General features: G+C 46.3%; 2 protein-coding genes across 5 annotated transcripts; both read right to left on the bottom strand.

The window, feature by feature from the left end:
• Positions 1-1,310: 1,310 nt before the first annotated feature.
• On the bottom strand, positions 1,311-7,081 carry Znf691 (zinc finger protein 691). Of its 2 annotated transcripts, none has more exons than XM_027399079.2 (2): positions 6,984-7,081; positions 1,311-2,751 (listed from the first exon to the last, which is right to left on the bottom strand). In XM_027399079.2, exon 2 carries the CDS (start codon positions 2,740-2,742, stop codon positions 1,891-1,893), a length of 852 nt encoding a protein of 283 aa, XP_027254880.1. In that variant the 5' UTR covers positions 2,743-2,751; positions 6,984-7,081; the 3' UTR covers positions 1,311-1,890. The 2 variants fall into 2 exon arrangements, with proteins under 2 accessions (XP_027254880.1, XP_035295559.1); XM_035439668.1 differs by lacking the exon at positions 6,984-7,081 and adding an exon at positions 5,976-6,852.
• A 1,101-nt stretch (positions 7,082-8,182) lies between these two features.
• On the bottom strand, positions 8,183-20,497 carry Ermap (erythroblast membrane associated protein (Scianna blood group)). Of its 3 annotated transcripts, none has more exons than XM_035439666.1 (11): positions 20,405-20,497; positions 19,905-20,234; positions 18,528-18,809; positions 16,923-17,039; positions 16,325-16,357; positions 15,885-15,917; positions 14,121-14,141; positions 12,799-12,819; positions 12,676-12,702; positions 12,562-12,588; positions 8,183-10,984 (listed from the first exon to the last, which is right to left on the bottom strand). In XM_035439666.1, exons 1-11 carry the CDS (start codon positions 20,490-20,492, stop codon positions 10,269-10,271), a joined length of 1,695 nt encoding a protein of 564 aa, XP_035295557.1. In that variant the 5' UTR covers positions 20,493-20,497; the 3' UTR covers positions 8,183-10,268. The 3 variants fall into 3 exon arrangements, with proteins under 3 accessions (XP_035295557.1, XP_035295558.1, XP_035295556.1); XM_035439667.1 differs by having other exon boundaries at positions 18,528-18,803; XM_035439665.1 differs by lacking the exon at positions 18,528-18,809 and having other exon boundaries at positions 19,905-20,243; positions 20,405-20,492.
• Positions 20,498-21,533: the final 1,036 nt, after the last annotated feature.

Below are 21,533 nucleotides of genomic sequence, written 5' to 3'. Positions count from 1 at the left end.
TGCAAACTGTATAAAGTGCTCTTTAAAGGTAAGGGAACCATTTGAGAAGTCTACATTTTAAATGTACTAAATTACATTTACTTTGTGTGTGTGTGTGTGTGTGTGTGTGTGTGTGTGTGTGTGTATACACGTGTGCCATGGTACAAATGAGGTTAGAAAGTAACTTACAGGAATCAGCTTTCTCCTTCCAACTTGTGTGTCGTGGGGATCAAATTCAGGTCACCGAGCTTGGGAGCAAGCAATTCTCACTGAGCCATCTTGCCAGCCCAATCTTCTATGGTTTTAATCAAATTTATAAGCACTGGGCAGTAGATTCAATCTGTGGTCATTGTCTTGGACAAGCCACTGTCCCTGGCAACCTGTTTCCATTTTGTGAAACGTGGATATATTTCTTTCCTCCCAGGGTGCCTTCATCTGAGTGTAAAGTTCCTGGTATATCCCAGAAAGGCTGAGTGGCAGAGTCCCCATCTGTTAGATTAAGTCATAGGCCATACCAATACCAATTCTGGTACCAGAATCACATTCTGGTAATAGGACCCAAACGAAGAGCACTCCTAATCCTGAAGGCAGGACCCCAGATTAACAAAAGAGATATGAATGGGTGTTTGTATTTGATAAAGGAAAGCTGGGTGAACACTAAACTTCCATGTGAGAAACTGCCATATGACATCAGGCCTAAATCAGAGCACAGGAAACCAGGCAACTTACTGTCCAAGCTCTAGGTAGGGTTGAATCTGACATTAATGGCACACTGTCATCCTGGGTTTTAAGAATTTTCACATTACCATATCCCCAATCCCCTACTCCCTGCCACTGTCATTCTTCCTAGCCACAAAAGTGCTCAATCAATAATCTGAAGTTTGAAAGGTCCTCATTTTGATACTGATTTCCAAGATCTAAGAGGTCAAGACTGTATCAAGAGGCCACACTAACATTCTAGGCCAGCGTCCCTCTGCAGCCAACAATGCACATGTGAAAAGCACATGGATTAGCTAGAGGTCAGGGTCTACACTGGCCCACCACCACACACACACCTAGTAACCTCACTTTTGATTGTTTCATCTTCTGCCCTTGAGGGTTTCTGTGGCAACCAAATGAGATAAAGAACAGCAGGTACAACCAACAGCCAATAGTGGATGTTCAACTGACTCATTTCCTCTCCCCTCCTCTTTAAAGTTCCAGAGGCTCAGCCTGCTGTCCTTCTCATTTCAGAGGAGCCACCATCTGTCTCTGAATTCAACTCCTTTGCAGAAAGGCTGCCCTGAACAATCCCCCCAGATCCCCACATCTCCAAATAAGCACACAGGTTCTTCTCATTGAAGTGTTTTACTGGTGATCATTGAGGAGACAGATGCAAGTTGGGGTAGGAAGACAGGTAACAAACATGGGGAATGTGAGGGTCCCTGGATTATGGATCCCTGAGGCTTCCTATCCATTCTTACTGAAGGACCACAAGCCCCTTCAATAGGAGGGCCACACCCCCCAGCCTAGGACTCTACAAGTTGATATGGGATGAGGTACAGCAGGTAGAAACTCACAGGCCACAGCAGTGTATCTGAAGTTAGATGGCTTTGGAGGGCCTGCAGACAGTGACGCCATCTCAGGCACTTCCCAAAAAGCCAGGGGACTGATGCCCCAATGACAAGAGCATGTCCTGAGCGTATCCCACTTTCTCTACCCCTGAGGAAGTGAGGTGAAGACTGGGCACTCTGATTTTCCAAGGCAAGAAACTGCCTGGGAGGAGGCAGGATTTCCTGATTTCAAAGGCAACAAGGGACCATTCTACAAAGTGAAGGGTTTGCAGTCAAGGTGGCTGCAGCAGGTGCTAAATGCCTCCTTCTGTCAAGGTGGACTATATGCTCTCCCTCACTCTCTAAGCAGGGTTCCCCTTTAGCTAGAATCTTTCTCATCCTGCTCACCCAAGTGTGTTTTCTGGTGTCGGATGAGGTTCGAACTTCGGGAGAAGTGTTTCCCACACAGAGTGCACCGATATGGCTTCTCCCCTCTGTGTGTTCTCTGGTGTGCACCAAAATTGGAGATATCACTGAAAGTCCGCCCACACTCGGTGCACTCATAAGGCCTCTCACCCGTGTGGGTACGGTGGTGCACCCCAAAGCTGGAGCTATTGCTGAAGCTCTTCCCACACTCACAGCAGATGTAAGGCGCTGGTTCCAGGTGGGTTCGATGATGGACAGCCAGCGTGGCACTCTGGCTGAAGCTCTTGCCACAAATGTCACAGCGGTATGGCCGCTGTCCCAGGTGATCTTGCTGGTGTGTAGTGAGGTCTGAGCGCCGCCGGAAACTCTCCTGACACTTGGCACATTGGTAGTGTTTCTCTTCCAGGTGGATCCTCTCGTGCCGGATGCGGTTGGAGCTTCGAGAAAAGCTCTTGCCACACTCTGAACACTTGTATGGCTTCTCACCAGTGTGGATCCGCTGGTGTGTTCTGAGGTTGGAGGTATTGTTGAAGGTTTTGCCACACTGCACACATATAAAAGGCTTCTCATCCGCCTCTGGGCTTGAAAAGGCAATGGGCTTCCCAGGGCCCCCAGCTCGGGCAGTGACTTTCTGACATGGCGTTTTGGGGTGTGTTCCTTGAAGCCCCTTCGACAGGCTTGTCTGCCCATGTTCCTCCCCATATGCAATCTGAGAACCCTCTGAGCCATCCACTCTCCAAGGCTTCCCTGCTTCCCCTTCCTCAGGCAGGTGTGCTTCTGGACTCTGCTCCTTCTCACTGCCCATCTCTGAAGCCTGAGAATGAACACAAATGTTCAACACCTTTATTCCTTGGGTCAAGCCATCAGACCACAGAGAATCTTGCATTCCGGTTGAAGCGATACATACTTCCCCCAAGAATAACCTCAACTAACCGGAATGCTTGTAAATGCCTTTATTTACTTCCTAACTTTCAAGTGACAAACTTTCACAGATATTTAAGGCCACCCACAGCTAACAGATGTATTCTGTACAATCTGAATGTCACTCTTCTTAACACCATTAAACAACGGCACTCTAGACTAAATTTATGTGTTAAGTAAGGTACTTTCATTTAGAGATAAATTTCTTCCTGTCAAGTAGCCATCGATTCACTGGTTCTGAAATGAACATAAATAACTAGAAGTTGTTACTTACAAGGCCCAACTCCGAATAGTCTTACTGCTCTGCTAACCCATTCCTCTCTATACCTTACCATAGTCTACCAACTGGTTAACAAGACCTACTATAGGACGTGAGCTCTGTCTGTCATGACAGATCAGTGCCAACTTCTGCGTCACACAGACTCATACATACATACATAGCTACATTCTTATATGACACACAGCCATACTCACACCAAACACAGAAAACAGCTATACATACTACATACACATTCATATTACACATACAACCAACATACTGACATCAGTCACACAGACAACATACACATCCTTATCAGATACAGCCACATCAGAAGTATAACCAGAATGCTTGCCATGCTTTCTTGAGTCTACTCTCACCCACAATTCCTTAGAAATCTCCTGATTTCTCTAACTTGTTATGTAAATTCCTCTGATACATCAAAATAATTAGTGGTATAAAAAAAAAATCTCCTGATTTGTGCTCACTTCTTTGTAACAGAATGTTATACTTATTATTGTAGTAACTTGCTACAGCACAAGGCTGGGTGCTCAATTGTTTTGTTTTGTTTTGTTTTGTTTTTTGAATGAGAAAGTAAATGGATGAGAACTTTACTCTCTGCCCCTATTGACTCTACCTAGAACTTTAGGATCTATATACAAGGAGCTATGTGGCCTCCATTAATTTCTTTAACTTTTTTTAAAAGCAGGTTTCTCTATGTAGCTGTGGCTGTCCCGGAACTCTCTGTGTAGACCAGGCTAGCCTTGGATTCACAAAGATCACCTTCCTCTGCCTCCTGAGTGCTAGATTTAAAAGCATGTGCCACCATGCCCAAGTGTACACTCTCTTTTAAAACTGCTTTGATCACCCCAGACTGATGTCTGGGAGGCCAGCACAGGACTGAATCAGACCCCTGAACATGGATGTCAATGAGGAGGCCTCCACACTATGGGGGCCCCTGGTAGTGGATTAGTATTTTTCCCTGGTGTAAGAAGGGACTTTGAGAGCCCATCTCACATGAAGGGATGCACTCTTGGCCTGAACACATGGGGTAGGGCCTAGGCCCAGCCCAGGATGATGTGGTGGACTTTGCAGAGCCCCTGTGGAGGGCCCTACCCTGCCTGGGGAGTGGAGGGTGGATGGGGTGGGGGGCAGGTGGAGGGCTGGAGGGGAGGGGGAGGGGAGGGAGAAGGGATTGACATGTGAAGCAAGCTTGTTCCTAATTTGAACCAGAAACAATTAATTACAAAAAAAAATAAAATTAAAAAAAAAAACCTGCTGAGATCCTATTTTACCATGTCTCTACCTAAGCTGAATGCTGGGTAAATATAAGAGTAAAAAGACCGCCCAGGCATAGTGGCACACACCTTTAATTCCATGACTTGAGAGGCAGGGACAGGCGGATCTCTGTGCATTCAAGGACTGCCTGGCCTACATAGTGAGGAACAGTCAGAGATACATAGTGAGACTCTGTCTCAATAAACAAATAAATAAAAGGACTGAGTTGGGGATTGGAGAGTGGGTTAAGAGCACTTGCTGCTCTTGCAGAGGACCCAGATTCAGTTCCCAGTACCCATATCAGGTAGCTCACCACTGTTTGTAGTTCAAGCTCCAGAGGATCTAATGCCCTCTTCTGGTCCCACAGGCACCTGCACACATGCGGTGCACATACATACTCAGGTGCACATAAATACATACACAATTTTTAAAACTGAGGTAGAAAAATAACTCCGTAAGTAAAGACACTAGTGGCCAAGCCTGAATCTGCCTTGATCCCAGGACCCACATGGAAGGAGGCAGGAACCAACTCCTGCAAGAGGTCCTCTGAACCCCAATGCATACTGCGGCAAATACAAGTACACACACACACACACACACACACACACACACAGAGAGAGAGAGAGAGAGAGAGAGAGAGAGAGAGAGAGAGAGTGTGTGTAAATAAATGGGTTTTTTCTTTGTAAATAGTAAAATGATTTAGGGTTGGATTATGGGACCAATAAGAGTGATTAGCTATGGTTAAAAACACTTGCCACAGAAGCCTGACAAGCTGAGTTCAAGGCTGGAACCCACAGTAAAGAGAACTGACCTTGAACGTTGTCCTCTGACCTCCACATACACGCTGTGATGCTTGTGTGTGTCCCTCCCACCGCCACCCCCCCCAATAAATAATAAATACAATTTTAAAAAGGTTTAAGATTATGGTTACCACCCTCATCCAGTTATGACACAAGAGAATGAAACTGATCATGAACACAATATAGAACGTTCAGTTCCAGCCAGGCGTTGGTGCTGCATGCATTTAATCCCAGCACTCTGTGAGTTTGTGCCCAGCCTGGTCTCCAGAGCGAGTGCCAGGATAGGCTCCAAAGCTACACAGAGAAACCCTGTCTCGAAAAACAAAAAACAAACAAACAAACAAAAAAGAACACCTCAGACACATCTGTACCCACTCTTCATGGCCCATCACAGCACACAGCACATGTACAGGAGTCAACAATTAACATTTTCTAAAAGGCCTACAAAACATTAGACCTACAGATGAGCACTCCATATGCATCATCTCAATTCATTTTTACACCTTTTCCTTTTTTTTTTTTTTTTTTTTTTTGGAAACAGGGTCTCACTATGTAGCTCTGGCTGTCCTGGAACTCACTATGTAGACTAAGCCAGCCTCTGTCTCATGAGTGTTGGGATTAAAGGCATGTGCTACTATGTCTGGCTTAACTATTCATTTTTCATACTTATTTTTTATAAATGATGAAACTGAAACTCAGAAAAATTAAGTCACTCATCCAAGAGCACACAGTAATTGAAAGCCTATACGCCGACAAAACTAAACTGAAGCCTAAACTCACCACTCCAAAGCTGAAGTTTTCACACCAGTACTGGAGGGAGAAAAGGAAGAAGAGAAATGGTGCTATGGCAGTTAGGACCACACAGAGATATTCCTCTGAAGCGGGCAGGGAAGCACACTGTCATTGAAGAGGTAGTATTTGAACTATGACTTGCAAGATGGATGGAAGAGCAAGACCAGGACTGGCAGGTACAAGGAGGGAGTCCATTACGGACTGTAAAGACAATGCAGCTAAAATACAAGGTCATATTCACATTACACTTCAAAGATCTGAGGGAGAAGAGACTTTGTGCATATTGGGTTTTCTTCCTTGGAGCTCAGCAGCACAAGTCTGGAGCAAGCGTGCAGAGGAGGGACCAGTTCTAGGAACAAGCCAAGAAGACGGGGCTTGGTGATCATAAATGAAGGATGAGAACCTGGATTAGAGGGGAGAGGCCAAGCTGTGGTCTAAAAGATTAAAAGTTCCAGATCTGGGTACAAGTCAAGGGCACCGCGGGTGCCTTAGAAGGACCAGGGGCAAGGTGTGGAGAATAAGGAGCTACATAGCGGGTCAGAGATAGAACATCAAAGGAGCCCGAGTCTGAAGTGGTCAGGGAGAGGGGACAAAGGCTGCAGAAGTGTCCAAAGAGGCTGTCTTGGTGGGAAGGCAGGGGAAAGTTGGAGGAGTCTGGCTACAGCGTCCTGGAGGGCAGGAGCTGGGTTCAGAGATGTCGATGAGCTTGGGGCTGGAGGTCGAAGAGCACGAGGGGCGACCCTAAAGGCACGGTGTATGGGAGGGGCACGGAGCGGTCCAAGGCCAACAGTAAGGGCAGGAGGGTAGCAAGGCTGGGCCGTCCCAAGACACGGACAGGATCACGGGGGAGGGACGCACAGCCCCGGTGGCCTTTGGAACCCGCGGAGCGAAACAGCAGCTTCCAAGCCCTTGGCAAGAGCGAAGGGGCCACGCTCGGAGCGCCCCGCGCGTCGCGTCCGCCTCCCCCCACGTCACCTCAGCACAACCGCGACCCACCTCACTCGCGCAGCTCGGTCAGGGACAGCGCCGCCTCGGTGGGCGGGGGAAGGAGCCGGAGCCGGAACCCAGAGAGGACCCGCCTCCTCCGCGTCAGGATTGGATTCTGGGAACATCCTTCCTCTCTACGGCCAATAAACATTGGTCTATGGCACAGCATTCTGGGAGTTGTAGTCCTGAGGCGGTTTGTGTCTCTGAAAACATTTGCCTGCTTCAGCTGTGAAGCTGTCTTCACTTCTAAGGTTTCTTTTCTGTTTCACTTTTGAAATGGTGGCCCTCGATAGAAGCCTCGCACTTAGTTTAAGGTTTATAGTTTAAAACTAAAAGAACATGTACTTGGAAAGAAGTTTAAAGATAAGTATTCGGATTTTTTTCTGCCCAAGAAGCTAAGTGTCCCCGTCCAAGGACTGACCTTCAACCAGGTTGGCTAGTGGCCCATACAGGGATTTTCTGTGTCCTGCATGATCCTCTGTTAACTCAATAATCTCATCAGTCTGGATACAGTAGACCAGTAAAGTATTCAGAGCTGGATTTGGTTTGGTTTTGTTTTGCTTTTTGAGTATTATTTTGAAAAACAAAGATTAGGAGCCTGCAAGATAAAGAGTGTAGAGATTAATTGAATGTGTAAAATAACTACAAGCTTTTTGTGTTTGCATGGTCTTTCAATGCTTGTCTTTGGAGCTGGAAAAGGTTTAGGGCTAGAGATGGCACGGTGGTTAAGAGCACCTAAGCTCTTTCGGGGGACCTGAGTTCAATTCCTAGCATTCACATAAGGCAGCGTATAACCATCTGTAGCTCCAGATCCAGGGATCCAATGCCCTCTTCTGGCCTCCTTGGGCACCTGCACATGAGTGCACACACACACACACACACACACACACACACACACACACACACTGAAAAAAAAAAAGAGAATGACAAATTTTATAATCCCAGCTCTCTCTTGTATAAAATCCCTGACACAACTATTGTAAGGAGTAGATGAGTGGATAGATAGATAATTTCCTGCCTCCACAAATAGCTCTCCTTTCTGTTGGTAACTTTTCTCACTAGGTAAGACCAGTATGCATTAGTTTTAGGATTGGCTCTTCAGGCAATTATTTTTGGACCTGAAGATGTGTGTGAAATATAAGTATCCATTATACACTATTAATTTATAAATTGATAAAAAATAAAACATCAGAAGGCACACTCTGGAGTAAAACTGGGTTTATTATGAACTGTGTCTGAAGTTTGCTTGAACAGAAGCTGAGCTATTCAGAAACCAACCCATCATGTGTTTTCTCCACAACTTCCTTCACAATGAAGACAACATGCCAAACAATAAATACTAAAAGTTGTATTTAATAACTGTACAAAGACAAACAAAATATTCCCCCTGGGCCCCATAATGGCAAATTTTATGTGTCACCTTGACCAGGTCACAAAGTTCCCAGATACTTCATTAGACATTATATTTGTTGTCCCTGTGAGGGTAGTTTGGACAAGATTAACATTTCATCAGTAGATTGAGTAAAGCAGTTACCCTCCTTAATTCCTGTTGGAGCCATCCAACCAGTGGAAGTTCTCAGACCAGTTCTGTGGCCTGTCAGGCTTTGGGCAGGACATCAGCTCTTTCCCTGCCTTGTACTGGAATTAAAACATTGGCTTTCTAAGTCTCCAACCTGCCTACTCCAGTCTCATATTTATTCATTTTCTGCCCCCACCCCTCACTACACACACACACACTCTGTTGGTTGTTTCTCTAGGGAACCCTAAGCTAATACAGGCACTATTGGAAAGAACTTGTAACAGATCTAGTTGTAGAGGGGTCCAGTTGCCTTCCCACCTGCAAATTGATGGGAAACTCCACAAATAGGCTGAATCACATATCTGGTATTACTTGAAATTGCCTTGCCTTCTTTTTCTAATCCACATTTTAAAGTGTGTGTGTGTGTGTGTGTGTGTGTGTGTGTGTGTATGTATGTATGTATGTATGTATGTATGTATGTATGTATGTATAGTTATGTGCAGTGAGTCAAAGGTGCCCTTGAAGGCTAAAAGAGGTAACCTCGTCCTCTGGAGCTGGAGTTCCAGGTGGTTGTCAACTGCCCAATAGGGGGCAGAAACCAAACTCAGGTCCTCTGCAAAAGCAGTACAAACTCTTAAGGGAGCCGTCATTTTTCCGGCCCTGAATTCATTGTTTTATAGTCTCACCTTATACTCTTTCAGATAAGATGTCTTATATGGTTTGGGGGGCGGTGAGACAGGGTCTCACCATACAGCTCTAGCTGTCCTGGAACTCATTATGCGGACCAGGCTCATCTCAAACTTAGAGATCCACCTGCTGGGATGAAAGATGTGCACTACCATACCCAGAAATAAGATGTCTTGTCAGCTTTCTTGAAATCAGTAATCTCTGACTCAGAGGCTATTGTCAAGTCTTGAAGAGTAATGGTCTTGTGGGTGTATTGAGGTGAATGGCTCAAACTGCCATTTTTCTCACTGAAAAATGAGGTTATCAGAAGGGCTAGAGCCATAGACTGCAGAGTAACTCATCTGCTCAAGGCCACACAGCTGGACTGCTTTGTTTACAGCTGTGCCTACCAGCCCCGTGCCTATGTTGAGGTTTTGGGGGACTTTATGGTTCCTGGTCATCATGTAAGATAATTAGTTTTTGAAAACATGTACAGTCTGGATGTCTCCATTTCAAAACAGCTGTTGAAAACATACACTGTGGATGTCTACAGCCAGTGCTATAAACAAGCATGAAGAAAATAGAAAACTATGGGGGTGTTGACATCTCTGTTTCAGTCCAAAGAAAGGGGGATGCGTGATTTACAAGACATGCTTGTAAAGAGCTGGCTTTGGGAGTTAGCAGCCTGAACTGGGCAGAAAAGAGAAGAACAGTCATTGATGGAAGAAGACGTCAGGGTCTGGGGCATAGCTTCACAAGTGAAAACCCACTGAGAAGGCTGACACTGAGAAGTTCCTGTCAGGGTTCCCTCAGGTCCAGAGCCCTGTCCCCTGAGCCTGCACTGAACGCTGCTTCGATACAACCAATGTCTCCTACTAAACCTCTACTGATTCAGCTGTGTTCATTACAAGAAGGCACCCACCAGGGCAACGGAAATGTCTAGTCTCTAGAAGAATTAAAAGGCAATGTTCAGAATTGAGCCCTGGGAGAAAGGTGGTACCACAGAAGGGTCTGGATTTGAGTCAAAGACATGAAGTACTGAAGAAACAGGTGCTGGGCCAGGAGACAGAGTCCAGGGTGCTCATGTGAGTGAATCACAGGACACAGCCCTACAAAGAAGGAGCCTTGAACCCCTGCAGGGCAGGGCCAAGGTTAGAGGGCCAGGTATCATTGACTGGGAAAAGCTTAGAACCCTGAGGAGACAGTAAGGATGGATTCACCGTCAGGGACACATCTCCATTAGCTTGGCTTTTTCCTTCTTGTTTGGTGACAATCGATTCATCTGACTTCTGTAGTTCAGTACAAATGATTAGAGGTGCTGTGTTTCTCCCCTCATCATGAAGACAAGGTTCAAAGAAAGGGCGAAGGGGGCTCGAGAAGCTGTGGGTGAAGGTGAAGATGTGGGACTTGTCGGTGACATTGTAGAAGGAGATGACCCCTGCTTCATAGTCCAAGAAAACCCCCACACACTTTGGGGACTCCTTCAGACGGAAGGAGGTCTGCGGGGACGTGAGAGCTTCATACTCATTCCTACGGCTCTGTCGCACAAGCCAGTGGCCGTTGGCAGGTGAGGCTGTGACCTTCCCTTTCCTGCTCACAGACTCGCTACACACTCCAAGGATCCATTTGGTCTTCTCACCCACGTATACTTCCCAGTAGTGACAGCCAGTTGTGAAGGACTCAGAGCCGAGGACGCTGACCACAAAATCAAACCTCTGAGGGTTGTCAGGAACAGGCCGCTTTTTGTCGCCCAGCCTCACACATCTCCGATCCTCAGACAGGATGAGTTTGGGATGTGCTGTGTCAGGGTCCAAGGTCACCACCACTGTGGAGAGTTAGAGGTGAGAAGAGAAATTTATGTTTTAAGGAATCTTCAGGTAGATTTGGAGGGAAGGATACTCTGGAGGTCTGCAATCTATCGTTAATTTGGTTTGGGTTGATTTTCCCTGACCACCTGCTTGCAGGCAGAAAGCTTGCCCAGTGTGCCTGAAGCCCTAGGTTCCAGCACTATGTAAAACAGATGGGGTGATACACGACAGTGCTGGGGAGAGGAGGCTGGAGCATCAGTTGCTCAAGGTCATCCTTGGCCCCAGAGAGAATTCAAAACCAGCCAGAACTGAATTAGACTTCCTCAAAAAGACAAAACACACACACAAAAATCTACACTTGGGTGTTAGACCCTGTTCTGGTTAGTTTTTGTCAACCTAATAACAAGTTAGACTAGTGGTTCTTGACCCATGCATGGGTCGAGACCCCTTTGGGGGTTGTATATCAGATATCCTTTATATTAGATACTTATATTCCAATTCATAACAGTAGCAAAGTTAGTTACGAAGTAGCAACGAAATAATTTCATGGTCGGGCTCAGCACGACATGAGGAACTGTATTACAGGTTGCAGCATTAGAAAGGTTGAGAATCACAGGGTTACAGTAATCTGAGAAGAGGGAGACTCATTTAAGAAAATGCCTCCCGGGCTAGAAAGATGACTCAGGGGTTAAGAGCACTGTCTGCTCTTCCAAAGGTCCTAAATTCAATTCCCAGCAACCACATGGTAATGAGATCTGATGCCCTCTTCTGGCCTGCAGGTATACATGCAGGCAGAACACTGTATACATAATAAATAAATAAATCTTTAAAGAGAGAGAGAGAGAGAGAGGGAAGGGAGGGAGGGAGGAGGGAGGGAGGAGGGAGGGAGGGAGGGAGGGAGGGAAGAAGAAAGAAAGAAAGAAAGAAAGAAAGAAAGAAAGAAAGAAAGAAAGAAAGAAAGAAAGAAAGAAAAAAATTCCTCCCATCTGGGCAGTGGTGGCGTACACCTTTAATCCCAGGAGGTAGAGTCAGGCAGATCTCTGTGGGTTCCAGGGCCAGCCTGGTCTACAGAGCAAGTTCTCGGATAACCAGGACCACATAGAGAAACCTTGTCTTGAAAAAAAAACTAAAACAAACCAAAATGCTTCCATCAGATTAAACTGTAGGAAAATCTGTTGGGTTCATTTTCTTGATTAATAGTTGATGTGTCAAAGCTTGATTAATGGTTGATGTGGCCGCCTGTGGGTGGTGTCACCTCTGGGCAGGTGGTCCTGAGCAGGCTGGACAAGCCATAGGGAGCAAGCCAGTAAGCAGCATACCCCATGCATCCAGATTCCTACTTTGGCTTTGCCTGATGATTAACCATAAACTGTAAGTCAAATATACCCTATCCTCCTGTTAGGGTTACTATTGCTATGATGAAACACCATGACCAAAAGGAAGTTGGGGAGAAGAGGGTTTATTTGGCTTACAGATCCTTGGTCAAAATACAATTTACAATCTTCATTCAAATGGAACGGGATGAAAACTTAAGTGACAGAGTTTGAGAAAGATGGACTCTGAAATGGAAACCGGTAAGGTTGATTTAACTTACCAAAATGCAGTCGGGCTCTTCTCCAGCCTGAAAAGCAAAGGCAGGGTTGTTAAAGCAGAGTAGAAACAGAGGCAGCCCAGAGGGCAGAGCCTAATGGGGGCAAGAGTGTCTCACCTGCATTGGCTGCTGCTCTTTTCAACTCTGGGGGAGAAGAAACAGGAGGTGAGCTGTCTGTCACTGGACTTACAGGGAAGGAGATAAGTTGGCATAGACATTTTAAAAATGTGGGAAACTTACTTAGTTCACTCCGGAGTTTCTCTGAAGAATAAAAACAGTGAACACATCAGAAAAGGACAATTACCCACTCACAATGCTTTGGTCCCTCACACCCATAGCATGGTTAGAAGCAGCCATGTCCTGGGACTTCCCCCATAATGATGTCTGCAATAGTGACATGGCTCCCAGCCGTGGCCCAGACATATGACAGATGATCCCCAAATTCCTATGTGAGCCAAACCTCAACTTCATGTGATGATATTCTGTTTGTGCTCTAACAAATAAAGCTTGCCTGAAGATCAGAGGAAGGAGGCCAGGCAATGGTGGCTCATACCTTTGATCCCATAAACTTGGGAGCTCATGCCTTTGATCCCAGTACTTGGGAGGCACATGCCTTTAATCCCAGCACTAGGGAAGTGTAGACAGGAATATAAGGCAGGTGGAGACTGGATCTCGGCCCTTTCAGTCTGAGGATTTTGTAGAGGTAAGAACTTAAGTGGTTGGCTGCTTAACTTCTCTGATCTGTCAGCTTTCACCCTCTAATATCTGACTCTGGGTTTTTAATATTAAGACCAATTAGATTCGTGCTGCACCTACAGGTCCAATAAATACTACATGTCACACTTGTAGGTGACAATATAAGCGAAGTGTGTAAAGATATTATCCAATAAAATATAAGCTTATGTAAAACTATCACCAAATCCCTATTAAATCTTGCATGTATATTTTCTCTATGTAAAATATGTAGACATGTCACATGCCTTCAGTTTTTTGTTTGTTTTCTTCTTTTTTGGTTTGGTGGTGGTGGGTTTTGGTTTGTTTTGGATGCAAGGTCTCACTAGGCAGCTCTGCTGGCCTGGAGTTTGATATTGTATATATCAGGCTATATATCACAGATAGGGCTCCCTCTGCCTCTTGAGTGCTGGGATTAAAAGTATGTGCCACCATGCCTGGCAGGTTTTTGTTATTATTAAATGTTAAAAATTGGTTCCCATGGATGAAATGGCTGAGAATTCAGAAGGCTGTGTCACATTTAAGTCAGGATTCAACTGCCATAGACCCTGCCTAATGGAATACTGTGCCTGAATGTAAAGGATGTCCAGATGGCTTCGCCTAAGAGAGGCGCACATTTTGGTAAAACAGTTCCCACTTAGAAGCTACATAAGTGCTGTGAAGGAAAGAAAAGCAAAGAGCATTCACAATGGGGCTGTCAAGAGCCAGGAAACCCTCAGCCTCCTTGAATTACCCTGTTCCCCTGCCCACATAGTGAAACTGAGTCACTCAGCCCGCAGCAGAGACGGCAGCAGAAATAAGGTGGTGCAACAGAACTTTCCAGAACTTACTGAGGGCTTTGTGGAGTCTTCCTGAAAACCAGAGAGAGAGAAGAGTGAGTGACCAGAGCTTGACCCTGGAGCTCTGAATAGACTACCACGCTGCCACCCTATGAAGAAAAAGTTGGAGCTGCTTCCATCAGTTCCTAATCCAATCCCTGGTTTTGAAGGTCAGACTCAAGAGTCCATTGGAACTTGTGTCATTTTCCTGCCAGCAAGCTGACCTTTGGTCCTCCTTTTCCTTTGTTTCTGTCTGGTTTCACTTCCTCTGTCTGTTTCCATGTTGATAATACTAGAACGTGCAGGCGCGCGTGCGTGTGTGTGTGTGTGTGTGTGTGTGTGTGTGTGTGTGTGTGTGTGTGTGTGAGAGAGAGAGAGAGAGAGAGAGAGAGGAGAGAGAGAGAGAAAAGAGAGAGAGTGCATGCACACACATGCACAGTACCTTACTGCCTTTTTGTAGCCTCCTGTTTACAGTATCTAAGGTGTAAAAGTAGCTAAAGGCCTAGCACTGACTCACTCACTGGATTGACTTTATAATTCTCTAGAGCAATTCTCCAAAGTCACTGTTTCCACAACCCGGGGTCCCGGGAAGTTTGGAATATTTATATGCTTCCTATGCTTTGCACAGGTGCTTCTAGCTTCTCTAGAGGGCCCACTTGGCCCATATGTTCCCCAGCCTAGCATTATCCTTGCCAGAGAATCAGAGTTACCCATCTGAGTCCACCCAGCCAAGGGCTGGACACAGGGTAGGCTCCTGGGCTTGGAACAATGAAGCTGAATATGCCACAGCTTCTCAGGAGCTTAGGATGTATGCCTGTCACTTCCACAACTAACTGCTTCCATTTACCATGTCCCGCTTTTACACAGAGAGATGAGGAGCCTCTTAGCAATGACATGCATGGAATTATTATTTCTGTTTTGAAGAAAATGGGCTGAGGTTCACAAGGACATGAAATTTTCTCAAGGTCATCTAACTAGTAAGTGACCAAGGAGTCAGGATTCGAACTCAAGTGTGTCTGACTTCTGAGTCAGTGTCCCTTGCCATCACACAACCCTGTTCCTTTGTGCTCTTGGGCAGAACAGCCAGCATGACCACAGTGTACACTCCACACTCCAACTCCAGGTTGGGGAGAAGTGAGGTAGGGCACAGAATCTAACATCATTGGACTAGGAGCCATCAAGCCAGTGATGTGTCCTCTCCGAAAGACTTCAAAAGCATGTCTTTTGTCCTGGGTGGACCCCAGTACACATTAATCCAATTAATGATGGTAAAGTGGCATTGAGAGAAAGGAGTCCCAGACACTGTGACAGATCTTTTGAAATGTTTTGTCTTTTAACACTGGAACTTACTATCCCTATATTACAGAGGAGGAATCCAGAGCTCAGGGCAAGACTGAATAATTTAAGGCCACAATATGGCAGACCAGCAAGCTGAGTCAAGTACTGCTGACCCCAGAGCCTGCAGCCTTTCCATGACATCACACTACCTCTCTCCATGTCAAGGTCATGGGATTCCTGAGTTTTTCATGCATCCCCTGTAACCTTGTTCATATATGTTTCAGTCACAAGCAGACCTTCTTTTAAAATGATTGCTAGAAAGACTGGTGAAGGGGGCACTCATGCATTTTGAGCATTGGCATCTCCTCACCCACCGCCACCAACTCCATTGCCCCTTGACACTGGAAACTAAATTCTAACACTGTGGAGGGTCTGCTGGCATTTACTGTAAGTAGAAAGAATGTCATGCTTGTTTCCTGCTTCTCATTCTGTACATACCTTTTTCTTTGGCATGGTCTTCCAGAAGATTTTCTAGACAAAGAAAAGGGAAAGCAAATAAGACTCCTGGCCATTTCTGAGGAAGGTCCTGAGTCCCTGTTGGTTTTGTCAGCTCTTGAACCTTCCCAACTCCGCCATCTTCATTTCCACCCCATCACCTCTCTTCTGAACCACAAAAATGGAACCCTAATCTGTTTTGCATGTGCTGTCTTACTCCTCTGGTCTCTTCACAACACAGTAGCCAAAGCGCCCTCTTCAAAGCACAGTTCTGAGAACCCCAGTCAGTGCTTTACCACTGCTTTGGAGATAAAAGCTTTGAACTCCTCCATCAACACAAACAGAGGGTGGTAGAACTTTAGTTCTGTGAGTCCTGGAGGTACAGAAATCAACAAAACAAAAGCGTGCCCCCCACCCGCCCCCAGCCCTGCCTGGATACTTACCTACCTCCATCACCTGTTCATAGAGAAGCTTCTCTAGAAAGGAGAGAGGAAGGGCGAGCTCAGCTTAGGAAGCACTTTCCAACACACGCTGTTGCCCAAACATGGCCTAAGCCATCTGCATAGGACTGACCCCCTTGCCAATATAGGTGTATGGCTGTTTGAAAAGATCAGAGTCTTCACACCATCAAATGAGGGAAGAGATGGTGGGTTACGTAACTTTCCAAATCCTTTGCAATCAAGAGCCCAAGAAATGTGACCATTTTAATAAGGGATTTTTTTTTCCAAGTGAATAAATTGGATTTCCTGATTAGAGGACTCTAATATCTTAGTTAATTAGAAAGCTGCCAGGGTTGGTTCCTATCTAATTCCTCAAAAGATGAGAATTCCTAGCTCTACTTAGGGGCTCTCTGCAGTTTAGTCCATTCCCTCTGCCATGTGGGTCCCTGGTTTATGACCGTCCCAGTTTTCAACTCGCAGGGTCTCCCTCCTGCAGTAATGCCATGTCCACATCTGCTTCTGTTGATCTTTCCCCAGAGCAGTCACAGTCTCCCTCACTCCTCACACCCGCACCCTCACAGCTCCTTTACCAGCAAGTTACCTTTTGATCTTTTTTGTTTACAGATGAGCCAAATGCCAAGAAGGATGAGGAGCCCCAAGATAGGCAAGACCACAGAGAGAGCCACGGCTGGAGAGGACAGACTTCCGGGAGCTGGGGCTGAAAGGGAGACCACAGTGACTACACTCAAGGAGACATCTGAGAGCAGCTCCCTGCCTCGGAGGGCAGATGGCTCAGGCACATCCAACTGTCTCCATCACCTCTAGGGAGAGCCCTGCCAAGATTGATGAAGCTCTTTGCTTCTCTTGTTAACTCAAACTCTGGATGACAAAGAGAAATGGGCTGTTCACATCTCATAAAGTCTTCTCAACCACAAGCTTACCCTGTCCTCTTAACTCCATGAACAAATGCTCTAGGGCCTCAAAGTCCTGAATGTGTGCTTTGTAATAATTACCAGCAGTCCCCCAGGAGTCCTGCCAGCCTTCTCCCCAATCCCTTTCTGTTGTGCAACCACAGGCTTGGCTACAACAGTGGGTTCCAGACCAGCTACTCTGCTCCACCATCAGCAGTGACAGGCAATACGAGGTCTTTGGACCATAGCAGCAGGCCTAAAGCCCAGACAGGGAGGAAAAAGTGTAGGGGTGAGGCTGCATGACTGTGATCCCAGGAGGCAAGACAGGAAAGGAATGGAGCTGTGATAAGTGGTGGGAGTCCCAGATGGCTCTAGACAAGAGACCCAGCCTCTTCCCAACCTGGGCTAACTCATCTGTAAAATGGAGATGGTAAGAGTCCTAATTCCCTGGGACTGTGCAGGAGGGGAAGGACTTAAATAAGTAATCTTAAACTCTTATCGGCTAGGGAGAGGCAGCAGAAGGGGGTGGGCAGAAAGGGAGGAATGAAGAAAAGGATTGGCAGATGTCCAGGAGGATTCTTTACCAGCTTATTTTATCACATGACTCCATATTTTAAAGCTTCACGCTTTTTAACCCAGCCGTTCTGTTTATTTTTTAGATTGTCTTCTGAATCAGCTCCCAAATATGTGTGACGATGTCCACTGCATCATTAGTTATAACATGGGGGGTGGAAATTGCAAAGCATCTGGAGTCCCAGAGACAGCCTTCAGTTAAAGTGTTTGACTCCCCAAAATCAGTTTATGAAAAAAATACTTAACGATATAGACAAAAAATAGCTTATGAGTTGAGAAGTCAGAAAGGAAAAGAGGTGCAAATATGCACACATACACATAGCATGTGTACACTCCTCAGAAGGCATGTGCATGGAGGTGAGTCTCGAGAGCAAGACCCCCAAAACGTTAGCAGTAGTTCTCTGTAATTTATGACATTCTTTGCCATTGTTTTGATTTCTCCAAAATGCTCCACTTTTCCAGGTTTGTTTGGTTTTTTTTCAATATACATTCTTAGAGCTGTAATATGATATGATTCATAGAACAAAAAACTTGAAAAAATTAATTTAAAAGAAATTTTATGTGTATTGGTGTTTTGCTTGCATGTATGTGTGTCTGTTTCCGGTGCCCCAACCACTGAGCTATCTCCCTACCCCTGAAAATTCTTTATAAAGGTCCCACTGAGGTAGGAGTTTCCTTCACACTTCTCAGGAGCCTCAAGCTGATTTGCACCCCAGCATTACCTCCAATAACCATGATTGTGGTCTTCTCTTGGCCAAGGACCTCATTACGAACAGTGCAGGACACATTTCCCACAGCGTTGTCCCTGACTCTGCTGGACACTGCTGTTTGGAATAGTGCAGTTTCATCCAGGGAGTGGGCCTCCGTTAGGGACTGAAGCACTCTACCCTCAGTGTCTCTCCACTCGGTCCAGGGCTTTGGGAACCATCCCATTGACTGGCACACCAGCTGGATCCACCCAGCATCATAGCTCTTCACGTGGATGAAGGGATCAGAACCTAAAACTGAAGAGGACAGATTGCCTGATTGAGACAACCCAGCTGACTGGCAGGGGCCTGGCAAAGGCAAGGTCCTAGACAATGTCCTGCCCTCTACCCCTTCCTCTGATGGACAGCCACGGCTGTTAACAGAGCTTAGTTTCTTATCCTTCCTTATCCGTACCCACAGCTGCTCTATCCACCGCAATAAAGTAAAACAGTCAATCCAAATGAAGTTCACGGTCTATTCATGGCAATACCAGCACCATACTATTCTGATTATTTGGGGTACCTCAGTCCCTGTTTGAAAATGACTTGCCCCCCACACAAAGGACTCCATGATTGAAAAGAGTACACCAACTATTGTGTTTTATAAATGAATCTGTCCCTCTTATGTAACTAAATGACAATCAAAAGATGATCAGGTTGGAGAGATGAGATGACTCAGGCTGCCCTTTCAGAGGACCCAGGCTTGATTCCCAGCAGCCACCTGGCAGCTCACAAATGTCTGTAATTCCAGTCCCAAGGGGAATCTGACACACTTTTCTGGAGTCTGTGGGCCCCAGGCACCCATGTGGTATACAGATATACATGCAGGCAAAACACCCAAACACATAAGATAAAAATAAATAAATCTTTTAAAAGATAATCAAGTAATCCCATGGAAGTGGCATGAAGCGAACACAGAGACTTGGGTTGGGTCTGAGTTAGACTGATTCTTATAAAAATCACTGAGCAAAAAAATGAAATATAAATAAACACTGAGCTAGTTTGAGGAACAGTATCTGACTTCTGGCCCTTTAAATACTCAAGAACCTGGGAAAGGACCGTGAAGCAAATTCTTGCCACAGCTGGGAATTCTGGTCCTTGAGGACTTTTCCTTGCTGCCCTGGTTCTGAGTTTCTTGGTAATGGAGCAGAGAAAGCTGCCCTTGTCCGAGCCTGCAAGCCTGTGTTTATCCAGGTCCTGCACCTTACAGTGTTTTCCACAATCCAGGGTTCTTCCCCTCTCAGAAAGAAACACTAGTTGGGACTTCGTTGAGATGAGCAGATCGGACTAGAGAAGGAAGAACTGACAAAGCAATTGATGCAAATAACCCAAACCCCTCCAAACCAACCTAACCTGCCACTTGCAGGGTCACGTTGCCTTCTTGACTCTGGTTTCCGACTCGGAACTGGCACTGATACAGCCCTCGGTCCTCGAGCCTAACATTACTGATGTGCAGAGTGTAACTTCCCTTGTGAGTATCTCTCACCAGCTTCGTCCTGCCCTTATATTCCGGCATCAGATCTTCATCACTGTCCTGCCCGTCCCGGAGCACGTGGACAGCCTGGGTGTGAGGCAGGTGTTGCCACCTTACCTCGCTGAGCACCATGCCCGGCCAGAGCAAAAGGGGGCAGGACAGCTCCGCTGTGCCTCCGAGTGGGACGTGGTAGTACTTGTCAGCATCCCCTGCATGACAGAGACCAAAAGGAGAGAAGGATACTGAAGAGATGGCTTGGGGGTGGGGGGGACTGAGAAAGAGGAGCATTTTAGGGAAGCGGAAAACGGACCCCAAGAAGAACCAAATTCCAGCGAGATGTCTCGGACATCCCAAGCAGAGCAAGATCCAAAACGCCTACCTGACACTGGAGCAGGCAGCTGGAGGAAGGCTAGAGTGAGGAGGCAGCCGAGAAGCCAGGAGCCGGAGGTACTTGGTGGTCTCTCCATATGAACTAGGACAGACACCGAAAGAGGACTGATGAACTTAGGCTAAGGAACCTAGTACCTGGGGCTGAGATCCAGGTCATATGTTCCACTCAAGGAACAAGGGACACATGCTATTAAGCCCAGCTTCACTACCCACTCCCTTGTGACACTACCTTTATGCTCATGTGACAATGTGACTAAAATTCTCAGAAACTCTTTCTTTTCTTCATCTTTAAATATTTTTAATTCTACGTATATATGAGGGGAGGCATGTGTGCCACGTGAGTACAGGTGCCCTCAGAGGCTAGAGGAGGGTGTCAGCTCTCCTGTTAACTGGAGACACTGGTGGTTGTGAGAGGCCTGATGTGGCTCCAGAGAATGGTAGCCTGCAAGAGTAGCAAGTGCTTTTGTTTGTTTTTTGTTTTGTTTTGTTTTTTCGAGACAGGGTTTCTCTGTGTAGCTCTGGAACCTATCCTGGCACTCGCTCTGGAGACCAGGCTGGCCTTGAACGCAGATCCAACTGCCTCTGCCTCCCAAGTGCTGGGACCAAAGGCGTGAGCCACCAACGCCCGGCAGCAAGTGCTCTTAATGCTGAGCCTCCCTGACACCCTTTTAGGTTTATATATAACCAAAGAGGCTTCCAAGTCCACCATTTCATCACGGAGGCACTGAGCCTTCAAGCAGCCACTGGGAGTTTAGTAGACCTGGGTTCAGGTCTCACCTATTTCCACTAGCTAGCTCTACATCTCTAGCAAAGTTATGTACTATCCGTGATGCCAAGTTCTCAATCCAGAGGGATGGGGCTTCTTCACAAGTAGGTGGGAGGATTCAAGAAAAGAATGTGCACCAAGGACTGACCATAGATGCCTGGAGAACAAGGGCTGGATAAACGTGTACTGAACTAAAAGGGGATAGCTGTAGTTCAGAGGTGCAGATCACTGTGTGCTCTCGCAGGGGAGACCCAGAGGGTTCCCTAGTAAAGCTCTGCCCGCCCACTTGCTGTTGCTGAAGAGCCTTTAACAGGAGGCAGAATCTTTCAAGCCACACTGAGGAAGACGTTGA

Source organism: Cricetulus griseus, chromosome 2, assembly GCF_003668045.3.
Source record: "Cricetulus griseus strain 17A/GY chromosome 2, alternate assembly CriGri-PICRH-1.0, whole genome shotgun sequence".
Lineage (NCBI taxonomy): Eukaryota > Metazoa > Chordata > Mammalia > Rodentia > Cricetidae > Cricetulus > Cricetulus griseus.
Note: the sequence above shows the minus strand (reverse complement) of the source record. Positions and strands in the feature narration are given on the sequence as shown.

Coding starts and splice junctions, on each gene's coding strand:
- Znf691 (XM_027399079.2), bottom strand. CDS start 2,742: ATGGGCAGTGAGAAGGAGCAGAGTCCAGAAGCACACCTGCCTGAGGAA.
- Ermap (XM_035439666.1), bottom strand. CDS start 20,492: ATGGAGAGACCACCAAGTACCTCCGGCTCCTGGCTTCTCGGCTGCCTC. Junction 20,235..20,404: donor GCTGCCTGCTCCAGTGTCAG/GTAGGCGTTTTG, acceptor TCTGTCATGCAG/GGGATGCTGACAAGTACTAC. Junction 12,703..12,798: donor GAAACTCCGGAGTGAACTAA/GTAAGTTTCCCA, acceptor CTTCTCCCCCAG/AGTTGAAAAGAGCAGCAGCC.